The sequence below is a fragment of the Heteronotia binoei genome, chromosome 2, assembly GCF_032191835.1.
Source record: "Heteronotia binoei isolate CCM8104 ecotype False Entrance Well chromosome 2, APGP_CSIRO_Hbin_v1, whole genome shotgun sequence".
Taxonomy (NCBI): Eukaryota; Metazoa; Chordata; class Lepidosauria; order Squamata; family Gekkonidae; genus Heteronotia; species Heteronotia binoei.
The window spans coordinates 93,595,819-93,609,607 of record NC_083224.1 but is presented as its reverse complement, the minus strand read 5'-3'; the positions used below and the strand labels follow the sequence as shown (position 1 = coordinate 93,609,607).

Sequence of the window (13,789 nt, the reverse complement as noted above, 5' to 3'; positions counted from 1 at the left end):
ATACTGCAATCAGTTTAGGCAGAACTACATCTATGGTACAATTTGCCTATTACATTACATAAAGATAGAACGCAGCATTGGAGGAACTATTCAGCATCTGGCTCTCTCTGTTTTAAAATCAAGTTTTCATACTTGATGAAATCTCAGAATAATTTATGCAAAGCAAGCAAATATATGCAAAGTTGCTTAATTTGTATGGTTTATACAAGTGGCAGGATTCAACTTTCATTTCTTTGGCACAGTTATTTCTTCTATATCTGCCCAACTATTGGATGGTATGAGGAACAGGGATCTTCTTTTCTTCTGGCAACTGTCCAGCCCCCTTACCTGAGAATGTAGCTGGTAGAAAGATGAGAAAAAGATGTTGTGGATTGGCCAGCTTAGCATAGCATCGCCACTGGGGGAAGCGGTTTTCAGACACACCTGCTGGTGAGATATCATCGCCTGACCCCTTCATATTGTTTGGAGTCTAAGACAGAGCAAATCCAATTTTATCATGCCATGGTTTTCAGATACTGTGGCCCAGCTCCCCATCCTTATGAAGCAGTCAAAGGATTGGAGCCTGACTAAATCTACACTTTCCATCAACTGCCCTTTCCCATTGCAGACCCCTCTCCCTCCTCCATATAATTCCTTATCACACAGAAGCAATTTCATGGAGGTTAGTGGGCTACAGAGGGAGGGGGGAAACAGGCAACTACCATTTTGATATTAGAAAACTTAATCTTGATCCAACCAAAATGTCCCGATACAGTCTTGGACACAAACATGATTAAAGCAAAAGAACTGCAGCACCAAAGAAGATCTAAAGCTCCCTTTCAGTCAGTGTAACGATGTATTTCCATTCCACCCTCCAGGGAAATAAACAGCTGGATTTCTGCACACAATATTTGCTGCAGACCAAGCTTTTGGAAAATGCTTCACAAGTGCCCATGTGACATAAAGCCCCCTCTCTTCAGCATTAGATAATTCCTCTGAGGCAGAGTGGGAGAGGTAAACCTCTCCACTGCAGAAGAATGACTATTTACTGGATCCAGAACATGGCATCCCACATCTTGGGTTTTTTTGGCAACTTTGGCAGTGTGATAGTGAGCTCACAAGGGTGCTGTACCTGCTGGACATTTGTAGAAGCAGCCATGTCCTTGTTGCCAACAGAGTGGTAAGTGCTGGTTGGATCCTTCTGCTCCAAGGACATGGGGGTTTTCGGAGGGTCTGCTGGAAGACAAACAAGAATATCAGAAATCAGAGGAATGAAGCAAGGCAGATGCCAATTCATGTGTTCCTCTTACCTTGGATCACTGGGAGCATAAATGGAGGGGGGTGGCCATCTCGATCCCTCTGCAGCACCTGCTCCATGAAAGTTACGTGATCTGTGTCCGACAATGTGATTTCCCTGTCGCTGAGATCATGCTGGAGGCAGCCATGAAAGAGGCTAAGCAGCATTTCGTTAGGCAGGAAAGAAGAGTCCTTTGTGATCCCATCATCCTCTGTTACAGGACAGAAGTCACCAGCGTGAGCAAAACAATTCTCTTGTGTTTCAGCTCAAAACACCTATCCACATTGCAGCAACCTGGCAACCTCACAGGGCTAAGGAGAGCAAAATTCATTCACTCTGTCTCCTTCTAGACCAGCTGAAAACAACAGAAATGCCTTTATAGAGAGAACTATTATATCAAGGAGCATCTCTCCATCTTTATCTGTACTCCCACTCTCAAATGCAACGATAACCATAGGAAGAATTTGTTCTAAAAGAGATGTACTAGGACTTTAGTACCCTGTGATTTGGAAACCCTGCATCTTAACATAGAAAACAGTTCAGAAGTGAGAAGTGCACATTCTACACATTCTACTCAGTCTTGTTTATTATTGTTTTACAAGTAATTGAGAAGCAGCACTAAAACTGGCTTCTGAGCTAAGATGAGATGCTCTGGACCTGAGTCAGCCATGGCCTTCTCCTCTATGCCTGTCCTCAGAGGGCATCAGCAAAAAGCTTCAAAGGTAAGGAACACTTGCCTCCTGTCAGCATCAAGAAGAACATTTCAATCTGCTGACATTTGGGGAGCAGCTTCATGAGGTCAAACTGGAAAGGAATCTCATGTACACGCGAACTACTGCCAGTGTCACGACCTATAACAAGAACCAGAACTGTAAACCCAGCCAGGCCCCACAGGCACAGCCCATGTAGGAAAGCACTTGCTAGCAGAATCACCTTCAGTAGCAGTAACCTTGGGGTCACATGCTGGGAAGATCCAGTCCTTGTTCTGGCACAGCTGGCTGATATATTCAAAGGCAAGGATGGTATGGATGCACATCAAGTCTCGAGGGAAAAGCTGCAATATAGACCTGAAGTTAGGACACAGGTGTATTGCCAAGAGGCAAAAGGTTTTTTTCCACTGAGATATTTGGAGGCAATAAGCATGCAAGCGGTGAAGGAAAACAGACAGCTTTATTGAAATCTCTCTGGTAATTTACACAAAAGAAACCAACAGGTCATAAAAAACACCCTTATGCCCCTTCTGCTGACTGGGAACCTGTCTCCTACAACTAGCTAATGTACCCAGCACTGCTCTGCATTCCAGCCTGAGTAGAGGTTCAATAATAAGATGGTTGCAAGGAGCTATAAACTATTCTAGGATTACACAATTTTCACCTCTGTGAGTGAGTACATACTTTCCACATAACTGACCTTGAAGGGAAGCAATACATCTCAAGGCCAATTGACAAGCAGTGTGGGGCAGCAAGTGTCCAATACAGACATTCCTCACATTCCAATATGAGGTCTATCAGCTTAACATGAAAAAAATCCACTCTCAAAGTGCAATAATAAGAGATAGGTGAACATTAAGGGGAAAAAAACATGTTTTTGAGAGAACTTCTTCAGTACCAATACCCTCTTCAGGTCTAACCCACAGGGCATCCTGGGTACAGATGGAGAAACTGTGGTTCACCACTGCTCCTTGAACTACAATGGGCTTATACAAGTGCCACTACAACAAGGTTGGCCAACTTGGTTACATATAGATCTAAATGGCTCTAGTATGTCAAATGGCACTCAAGGCACAGAGCTATGAGGCAAACTGTGGCCAACTATACAAATGTTAGCCATACAAATTATCAATCCTTGGAATCCATCCATTTTCAAATAACACATCCAAGAGAAAAGCCTATACCCCAGATATGGTCAAAATCTGGGGAGATACAGCAAGTGGTTATTACAGCAACAGTAATTTGAGCTATGCTGGTAGCAAAGGCTCCCCACCCAAGCAGCATGTTGACAAACTCACTTCCCTTGGCCTTCAAGGCAATGATCCCAGAGGTTCCCTTACAGGAGTTGCCTTCTATACTTCCCCTACCACAGAAACATACCGCTTTGGGGATTTTCTGGTAAGACAGGCCATGCAGATGCTGCCAGGTGTCTGATGAATTATCCACAAAGCCACTCTGTGGCTCCACCCAGCACTCCGTAACAAGGTTCAGCTCCATGTCCACCTCAATGGCCTCTACCTCTGTGTCATTGTCATCATCTGTGGAGAAACTTGAGGGCAAATGAGATAATATAAGCATGGCCAAGCTCTGACATGGATGGCCCAGATTAGTCTGATCTCGCCAGATCTCGGAAGCTAAGCAGGATTGGCTCTGGCTAGTACATGGATGTGAGACCATTAAGGAAGTCCAGGGGAGGAGGAGGAGGAGGAGGAGGAGGAGGAAGAGGAAGAGGAAGAGGAAGAGGAAGAGGAAGAAGAAGAAGAAGAAGAAGATGATATTGGATTTATATCCCGCCCTCCACTCCGAAGAGTCTCAGAGAGGCTCACAATCTCCTTTACCTTCCTCCCCCACAACAGACACCCTGTGAGGTGGGTGGGGCTGGAGAGGGCTCTCACAGCAGCTGCCCTTTCAAGGACAACCTCCGCCAGAGCTATGGCTGACCCAAGGCCATGCTAGCAGGTGCAAGTGGAGGAGTGGGGAATCAAACCCGGTTCTCCCAGATAAGAGTCCGCTCACTTAACCACTACACCAAACTGGCTCTCCATATAGGCAGGCAATGGCAAACAATCTCTGAAGGTTTCTCGCCTTGAAAACCCTAATGAGGTTTCCATAAGTTGGCTGCAACTTGAAGGCACTTTCTAGCACCAAGCATGGCCAGATCATGCCTGAGTGCTCCGCTATGACGACTCTTTCTGCTCCCCAAAGCCTTACTGTTTACTGCCCCCAAACTCCAACAGCTTTCATGAGTCCTTGTTCCTGCCTGCAGTGGCAGGATCCCTTCCTGGATTCCCCTGATGAGATTCCCTTCCCTTACCTGTCTTTAGTAGAAGTAGAATGTGGTGGAAACAGAACATATTGGACAATGCAAGTGAGCGTCTCACTGCCACGGTCTCTTGAGGAATCACTCTGTGGAAGAAAAAAATGTGAGCCTGTTCTGTTACTCTATCACCTTTCTTCCAAGGCATCACCCTGCAATCTTGATGCTAGTAGAGAAGCAGGTAAGCACTATAACATGCACTCACCTTGCTGCATTAGACACAGCTCCATGGCTCAATATGTTTTACTGGCCAAAGCCAGTGAGTTAAGTCAAGAACAGATCTAGCATGTGGTTTGCCTGTATCTATCTCTAAGTTTCTGTTGCAACTTTTGGTTGAGAGCATGATCATGCTGCATTTTTAGAGTCAGTTATCAAACAAAAGACTTACCCGCATGGGGAATTCCAGCACCATGTTGATAATCCCATCACTACTGGATGCAAAATGAAAGCCCTCAGACAAACGAACCCTTCAGATCCAAAGAGAACAGTGGTATTTACCGGGCACCCCCTGCAGTGCTTTGACATTTCAATACTCTCTATTCCCTCCTTCCATTATTGAAAACATAGTTGTATGTTTACATATCTTACGCTAGCAATGGTAACTGACTTGCTCACACAAAGATGACCCAAAAACAACCAAACTGTCTTTAGCATCACAATTACTTTTGCAGCCCCCCTACAGATGAGAGGTTCACTTACTCTGTTAGAGTGGATAACAACTGTGCCACAGCTGTAATGGGCAAGGCAGGTACCAATCCTGACTGCACACACCAGATCCAGCGCTGGTGATAGAAATAGCGAGACAAGGAGGCCAAGGTGGAGGAAGCTGTACGGTTGGCTACCATGGTAAGTGGGCCTGACATTGGAGGATTCTCCAGGGGTAAGAGGCATGGCACACGATAGTCAGAGGGTAGCTTCTCATATCTGGAAAGAGAGAGAAAGCAGCAAAAATGAGAAAGCAAATCAACAGCACAGCTTTCTGTACTTTATATAGGTCACTGCTGCTGTCCATGAACCACACCTTGAGGAGCTGGTAGGCCACCTCTGTGTCTTCTAAGCTTCAGTTCCATCCATCACACAAGCCATACTAATCCAACTGTGCAGAAAAAGGACTATGAGCACACTAGCAAAGAAATCAGAAGCAATTAAATTCTACATTAAGACAATGTAAATTCTGCTCCCAAAATAAAATGAAGCCAAAACTTTGCCCTGATCTGGATAGTCCAGCCTCGTCCAATCTCTTCAGATCTCAGAAGCAAGGCTAGCCCTGGACAGTATTTGGATGGGAGACATGAAGGGTCATGACACAGAGGCAGGCAATGGCCAACCACCTCTGAACATCTCTTGCCTTGAAAACCCTACTGGGTCACTATAAATCTACTTTGATTTAACAGCAAAAAACTGGGGGGGGGGGACTATTTTGCATCATTAGCTCAATTCCCTAAATTCCAGAAATAATTTAGGGTTTTAAAAGCAGAAAAAAACCAGCAATAGTAAAATGCAAGCACAGAAAGGGAAAAAAGCGCAGAGCACAGACACTAAGATTGGGGCACCTGCAGGACAAAGAATAGTAAACATAAAACAGGGAGAAGGAGATGTATGAAGAATAGAAGACAACTCTGTGACAACTCCAAGCCCTGGTATGCTTTTCCTCTGAAATCATCCTTTAAACGGAAAATGACGGAAAACTCGGCCACACTGTATTCAGGAAACCCACACACGCTGACCGCTATCTAAATAAGAATTCCAATAATCATCCTCGCCAAAAACGTACAGTTATAAAAACCTCATCCACCGAGCATCACGCATCTGTGAACCAAGCCAACTCCAACAGGAACTACACCATCTCAACCAGTCACTGCAGGCCAATGGATACTCCCTACAAGAAATTAGAAGAGCCCTCCATCCCAAGAGACCATCCACACCAAATCCCGAGCCACACACAAATGTAGGTACAGCCTTCCTGCCCTACATAAAATCTGTCACCGACCGCATTGGCAAAATTCTCAAACACCACAACGTTGACACAGTCTTCAAACCCACACAACAGATCCGCCACTTGCTGCACTCGGCCAAAGATATGAGAGATCCACTTTCAACCCCTGGAGTCTACAAAATACCCTGCTCCTGTGGTGCAGTCTACATTGGCACTACCCATCGCAGTATCAACACCCGCCTCACCGAACACAAGAGGCACTGTCCCTTGTTTCAGCCAGAAAAATCAGCTGTAGCTGAACATGCACTTCAAGAAGGAGACCACGTCAACCACTTTGAAAGAACTGAAGTCCTTTCTATGGCCTCACATTATCATACCCGCCTGAACAGAGAAGCTATTGAGATTTACAAACACCAGCACAACTTTAACAGAAAGGAAGAAGGCATTTCCATCCACCAATCTTGGTATCCAGCTCTGCATAACACCCTACAGACTATAAATTGCAGAAATTCACAGAACAATCAGCATATTCCACAGAACAATCAGCACAGTCAACAACCATCTTCCTTTTCTTCACACCCCTTCCAACCCTCCCAGCAATTAACATAGAACAATGGTCACATTCAACAGCCAGTTTCCTTATCACTACCCTCCAGGAAGCCCCACCAAACAATGGGCACATCCACAAACCTATTGCCCTTTCACCACACCCCCTCCAGCCTAGAAATAGCAGCTCTCCAGCAGCCCTGGCCTCACTCAATGCACAGCAACCAAGAAGGTCAGAGCACCTGCTCCGGCTGCAATGCCACTGAGGATGTTCTCCGCAGCCGAGAACGAAACGTCTGGAAGAAAAACTTTCTCCAGTAGAACACGGCACTTGAGCCCGAAAGATTCTACAATCCCTAATCATCCTTTAAACCTTTGTTTACTTAAAAAAAAGGCAATGTTTGCCTGCTGCAGACTCAACAAGTTCTCAGGAATGAATGTTTTGTGAATGTAAACAAATATATATGCCCCATCCGTACTACCTGATGAGGAGCTTCTCCAAAGGCTTGTGCAGCACTATAAGGCAAGGTCTGTCTGACAGGGTTGGTTGAACCCCAGACACAGGAGGTGACTTTGAGGGTGAATTGCTGCCCAGGACCTTCCTCTTCACTTTTGGAGTGGCCTCCTTACTCTGAACTCTGTGGGGAAAGCGCAGCTGCAAGATACGATCTCGTAATTCTTCCATTATCTGTTGAAATAAATGAACATATACAAAAAGAACATCTTACATATGAAGAACAGTTGATAGGGAGCTCTTCTAAAGACTTTTCTTTACATAGACCACAATGAACAACATTCAAATTGGGAGAGTTTGGAATAAAAAGTCCCACAGTTCATCATGCCTCACCCCAATGTGAGGGGAGCCGGCATACTTTCAAATTTGGCCTGGGTTTATTCTCACTCACATCCGGGTTTGCTTATAGTTCTCCAGAAAGATATCCTCCTGCTGCCACCACCCTGCCCTTGCCCACTGCAAAGAGAGAAGGGAAGGGATGAGAGAGGATCTGTGGGGTTGATGTGAGTCAGAGGATCACAGTTTCTGCATCCTTTTTCAAATCTTTCATTTTAAGTGCTTAAGAGGAAAGACTGCAGAAATGAACTTAACCATAGGGAGTTTGCTCATCACTAGCCACCTCAGTTTCACAATCTCTCCAATGCTACTTTGCTCTGGCCAACAGTACTATCTTCCACATCAAAGATCATTTAAAATAAGAGACCAACTGCCCTACAAGGGAGTTTCTTTCAGAGTCATCTGTCTACAAACTGCCAACATGTCCAGCAAGATCTGGATGAGCTTCAAAAATGCCATGCCAATTTGAGAGAAATTTGTTTCCAAAGCCTGCCTGTCAGTGGGAAGGGAGAGGATGAGGTATTCCAGATAGTATTGAGTGCTAATTCTATTGTTACTTATCCTGGAATTGAAGCTTTTAATCCAGGTCAAATTAATTTGTTATGAGGGCCGGATCTGACATAAATGAGACCTTGCTGGGCCAGCCCAAGTGTGTCATAAAATGTAATGCCAGGTAGCACAGATATAAACTTTATAGGGCACAGACAAACACAACTAAAGTTTTTTTACTTAAAATAAAACATGCTTAACACATTAGCATGTTTGCAGTATTTTGTTTAACAGTCTGATAACTGACAGCTCTTGCTCTGAATTATTACATCAAAATCTGGAGACAATGTGCTGCAGTAATCTTGACTATGCTGTTAAGGTGTCTATCTGCAAATTGCAAGCCTACTTTTGATTTGACATTCATTACAGAAATCTCATGGTCAATATTCTGTAACCTAAGACCCAGGGGGAAACATGAAATGGCTGGGCATTGTGAGCTTTTGTACATAAGCTGCTTTGTGCGCTGTTCAAGAACATGTGAAGGCACCATGACATAGACTGAGGGCTAGGTGTTTATCTATAAAACTATAATATTCCCCAGAAAAATAACCGCAACTCCTATGAGACAGTGCAAGAATAGAGAGACAGTCATGTATAGTGGTCACTATCAGCCTACTATCTGGGAAGTCTAGGTTCAAAACCCCCAGTCTACACAGGAAATGTGTTGGACACACACTCTCAGCCTAATCCACCTCACTGTGAATTGCAGCTATTCCTCATCTAAATAGTTCCCATTGCTTTCCTATTGGGAAAGACTGAACCAGGGCATGAATACAGTGAAAAGTGGGAGGGAACACAGTTGCACCTAGGAGAACCGAGAGAGAGCAAGAGAGAGAGAGTGCGCATAGCAAGGCAAAAGCAAAAAGCTCATACCTTGATAAAACTGTGTTCAAGGTCTTAGACAGGTTTTTTGCATTTCTCTCATAGGATTGAGGCAGCCGAGCAAAGAAATCTCTGCTCTTTTCCTTTTCCCCCTCCCTCTTCCCCAAGGGAAGAGAAGCCTCAGCCAATGGAGGGGCTTGGCTCTGTAGCTCTCCTGTTTGATTAAGAGAGTCAGACTATCAATCTCACAGTAGAGCTACAGAGCCAAGCCCTCCATTGACTGAGGCTCTTCCTCCTTCCTCCTCCCTTGGGGAAAAGGGAGGGGGGAAGAAGGAAAGAGTAAGAGGCTGAGCCTGCTTTGGCAGGGAGGGCGGGATACAAATAGAATAAAATAAATAAATAAAATAAATTGGCTTGGCTGCATCGCACAGAGAAACACAAAAATGGTGACCAAAGGAAGCAGGTGAGGGAGAAGGAAGCAGACATGGGCCATTTGCTGGTGGGCTTGACTGGAGCTCTCTGGGGGCCAGATTAGGCCTGCGGGTTGCACATTTAACATTCCTGTTTTAATCTATAAGCCCAAGAATGAATTCAGAGGCAGCTAAAAGCCCAGGTGAAAGCTTTGCTCTTTGGAAGTGATTAAGCTTTCAACATCAGTCCAACAGATGTCTACCCTTTTAGTGTACACCAATGATATTTACTGCTCTGGCCAAGATAGCCTGACCTCGTCAGATCTCAGAAACTAAACAGGATTGGGCGTAGTTAGCATCTGGATGGGAGACCACCAGGGATGCTACACAAAGGCAGGCAATGGCAAACCACCTCTGAACATCTCTTACTCTGAAAACCCTATAGGGCTGCTATAAATTGGCTGTGACTTGACAGCAAAAAAAAAAAAGATACTAAGAGCCAAGAAAAGAAATCTGATACTTACTTTGTTCCTGACCTTTGCAAGTGTCCCAATAGGAAATCCCAGCCGAAGAACCATGCAGGGGGCTTTGGAAATTATTCGTACCACATAAAATGAAAATGGAGGCAGATCCTCTGAGCTATAGAATGAAGGAACAGCAAATAGCAGGTGGAATAGTCTCACAATGGCAATGAGCCTAAATGTAGGTCTGACAAAGAATTTCTAAGCTAGAGGCATTACTCTCTTTAAAAGAAAAATGAAAGGACAGTGGTATGGGGTTGGGGCTGGAATTGTTTTATGTTCTGATAATGGCAGTCCACTGATATCTCCAGTTATTAAATCTTGGCAGAGATGAACAACAAGCTGGTTTTAGAGCACTGCCCCAATGTCTTGGTGCTAACAGGCACAAGCTACACCTAACTGCTCAGAATTCATGAGACTCTGCCCCTTTCTGGGCTGGCCTTAGGATGCAGCACCTCAGACCCATTTCATGACCTCACCTGCACATGAGCTTGACATAGGAGTAGCCTTCGACCAACACAAAGCTACTCCAGTCACGGAGCAAAGAAGTTAGCGCGGAGTGGGAGATGCGGCATTGGATAGTGCTATAGCGGCCATTGCTGCCTGGGGTGTGCAAATGCTTTGGAACTGGCCTGTAAATATACCAAAGAATTACTACACACTGTTCAAGCTACCTCCCAAACAACACACAGAAAATATGGCACTCAGCAACAGGAGATGCTTCATGGCACAAATCCTGTCACCTCTGTGTATGCTTCCACAACAGAAGCCCCCCTGCAACCCAGCCTGCACGTACATGTCATGCTCCAAGAGAATAACAATGCGGTGCATATGCAGCCACCGCTGCCAAAAATTAGCATCCATGGAAAGGATGGGCTTCCAATAAGCAGCGAATTGTGAGTGGCTGGAGTCTGAGCTGCTGTGCTGCAATGACAGTACCTGAAACAAACAAAATCCTCCATAAGTATCTTATCTTTCCTCCATGAGGGAGAGAAGCCCCATTCCTCTGGAAGGCAGAGTCAGGAGAATCATTTAAACAACAAGGTAAATGATACAATCACAAAGAAGCTCGTGATAATCTTTATTAGGTCTCAAATCTAACTGCAAACTCACTAATTGCTGCCACTATATTGGTCTGGGTTCCATCATTACGTGTGGGAAAACTCTCCTAAGAGCATAGTCAGTACACAGTGAGAACAAACCAAGAAATGATTCAAACCTTTTCCCCATCCCAGCACTCTATTCTGCCATTTGCTCTCACTCTGGTCATGGAAAGAGCTGCTATCTAGACTGCCTATGATTGACAAACCATGCAAAACAATAGTCTTGGATGTTATGTAAATGACTTCAACATGTATGAGCAAGAGATAAATTAATTGGTCAAATATACTATACCTGTGGCATTATCCACACTTTGCTCAAAACCAACAATATTTAGAAAACTTCTTATCTTATACATATAAAAAGCTGCTTTGTCTTGGCAAACCGAGCTCCCTCACTGGTTGGGATTGTTCTGCATAACCTTTGGCCTGTCAAACCATCAATATTTAGAAAACTTCTTATCTTATACATATAAAAAGCTGCTTTGTCTTGGCAAACCGAGCTCCCTCATTGGTTGGGATTGTTCTGCATAACCTTTGGCCTGTCAAACCATCAATCCAGAGTACTTGCATGTGATTGGTTGAGTCCACTCCTCTCTCCCACTTTAGTGGCTGTTGCTAGCCAGCCAAGCTGATTCTGTTAGTAAAAGGCAACCCACCCCTGCCTTGGTTCTGGCAGTTGCTGGCTCTCCTTACGTTCTCATTGGCTGAGCTGCCTGTCTCACTGCTTCACAGAGAAGGGAAATAGCCAGATAAAGTCTTCCCTTGATTGGCTGAGAGCTCCTCTCCTTCTATGAAAAGGGAACAGCCAGAGATAGGAGAGAGAATGGTGTCCCCTGGCAGCAGACCAAATACAGAGAGGTAGGAAGGGAAGGCAAGCAAGACACAGAGAGAGAGATTTAAGTCCAACAACATTATGAGAGAGAGACTGTTGGTCTGAAAGGTATCACTAAAAGGCTCTGAGGAACAACTCATTGGGGCCACTCCTGACTCGAGCTGCCAGTTCCAGGTTGGTGGGAAATTCCTGGAGATTCTATGGTGCTGATGTAATGTAGTAGATGATATAAACTGCATTGTGGAGAAAGACTGTCCTTTTCCTATGTAGAGACTGCAGGGAGGGGGAGGTAATAGAAAGCTGAAGTAGGTGCAGATAAAGGGAAGGAGATAGGGTTGCCAATTCCAGGTTAGGAAATTCCTGGAGATTTAAGGGGTGGAGCCTGGAGGGGATGAGGTTTGAGGCGGGGTGGGACCTCAGACAGGTACAATGCCATTCGTTCTATTTCCTCCTGGGGAACTATTGTTGTCAATCTCCAGGTGAGGACTGGAGAGTACTCAGAATTACAACTGCTCTCCAGATGACAGAGTTCAGCTTCCCTGGAGGTGGGGAGAGGGAGTGAATGCCTTCACTTGAGTGGGTGGGAACACAGCAAGGTGAGGGGGGCTTCCACCCAGAGCCTCTTTCTAGAGCCAGTTGTATTTTTTTTCGACAATGGGCCTTATTCCTAGTATCTTTTAGTAATAATTCTCCTGTCATGGTTGCAAATTGGACCATCCTAACTCGTTGGGTCTTAGTGGAACTGTGTGGTATCAGCCTTTGGCATGTCAAACTAGCAATCAAGAGTACTTTTGTGCCATTGGTTGAGTCTGCTCCTCTCTCCCACCTAAGTGGCTGTTCCGAGACAGCAAAGCTGATTGTGTCAGTAAAACGCAACCAACATGTCAGTCACTGTCTCTGACCCCCCACTGGCTGACTCCCCTGACCCCGGAATGTTGAACACACTGCCAAAAGCAGTCTTACCTCAGAAACAGCCACATCTCCAACTCTTCTCTGTGTCCTCTCTGTTAACCGGGCTTCAGAGCTACTGTGGCCTCACGAAAGACCTCCCAGCAAATGTAGCCTCCAAGGAACACAGAAATAGTCAGGGAGGCCAGGCCCTGCTGGGAAGTGCTAGCCGGAGACTGTTGCTAGGCAACCCAGGCTGCTTTGGTCAGGAAAGGAAGAGGCCTCAGAGGAATATAATGACATACAGTCCACCCTCCAAATCAGTTATTTTCTTCAGGATGGGAAGACAGATCAGTTGTCTGGAGTCCAGATGGCAGAGATCAGCTCCCCTTGAAGTGGGGGGGTGGGGAGTGAATGCCTTCACTTAAGTGGATGAGAAGACAGCAAGGGGGGCACTCGCCCAGAGCCTCCTTCTAAAGGCCATTGTATTTTTCTTCACAACAGACCTTACTCCATAAACTTGCATGCCATTGGCTGGGTCCACTCCTCTCCCCTGCCCATCATCAGCCCCAGGACAGACAAGGATTGGGCCACTGGGGAAACTGCCAGACAGTAGCTGTTGCTAGGCTACTAAGTTTGCTTCTGTCAGTAAAATGCAGCCAACCTTGGTTCTCTTACTAAAAGGCAGGGGGAGGAGGCCCTTCCTAGGCCACTTTTGGCCTTTGGGGAGAACTCATTGGGCCCAGTGCTCTCTAGGGTTGCCAGTTCCAGGTTGGTGGGAAATTCCTGGAAATTTTGTGGTGGAGTTTGAGGAGGGCAGGGTTTGGGGAGGGGAGAGGCCTCAGCTGAATATAATGCCATTGAGTCCATCCTCCAAAGCAGTTATTTTCTCCAGGGGTAGACAGATCTGTTGTCTGGAGTTCAGTTGTGATACCAGATCTTCAGGCTTCACCTGGAGGTTGGCCACCCAAGGCCTAGATGCTTGCTACGGTTGCTGGGAAGGAGATAGGGTTGCCAACTCCAGGTTGG

The 13,789-nt window shown here is 45.5% G+C and overlaps 1 protein-coding gene across 1 annotated transcript in view; it reads right to left on the bottom strand.

Moving 5' to 3' along the window:
• Nucleotides 1-13,789, bottom strand: part of SZT2 (SZT2 subunit of KICSTOR complex) — a 139,239-nt gene that overhangs the window by 82,596 nt on the left and 42,854 nt on the right. The window contains exons 12-24 of the mRNA XM_060233013.1: nucleotides 10,734-10,876; nucleotides 10,417-10,569; nucleotides 9,941-10,055; nucleotides 7,268-7,473; nucleotides 5,003-5,227; nucleotides 4,692-4,770; nucleotides 4,301-4,392; nucleotides 3,367-3,535; nucleotides 2,210-2,330; nucleotides 2,014-2,127; nucleotides 1,290-1,487; nucleotides 1,112-1,215; nucleotides 328-469 (exon numbers count right to left, since the gene is read on the bottom strand). Of these exons, the coding sequence (XP_060088996.1) occupies nucleotides 328-469; nucleotides 1,112-1,215; nucleotides 1,290-1,487; nucleotides 2,014-2,127; nucleotides 2,210-2,330; nucleotides 3,367-3,535; nucleotides 4,301-4,392; nucleotides 4,692-4,770; nucleotides 5,003-5,227; nucleotides 7,268-7,473; nucleotides 9,941-10,055; nucleotides 10,417-10,569; nucleotides 10,734-10,876 (1,861 nt within the window). The remainder of the gene's footprint in view (nucleotides 1-327; nucleotides 470-1,111; nucleotides 1,216-1,289; nucleotides 1,488-2,013; nucleotides 2,128-2,209; nucleotides 2,331-3,366; nucleotides 3,536-4,300; nucleotides 4,393-4,691; nucleotides 4,771-5,002; nucleotides 5,228-7,267; nucleotides 7,474-9,940; nucleotides 10,056-10,416; nucleotides 10,570-10,733; nucleotides 10,877-13,789) is intronic.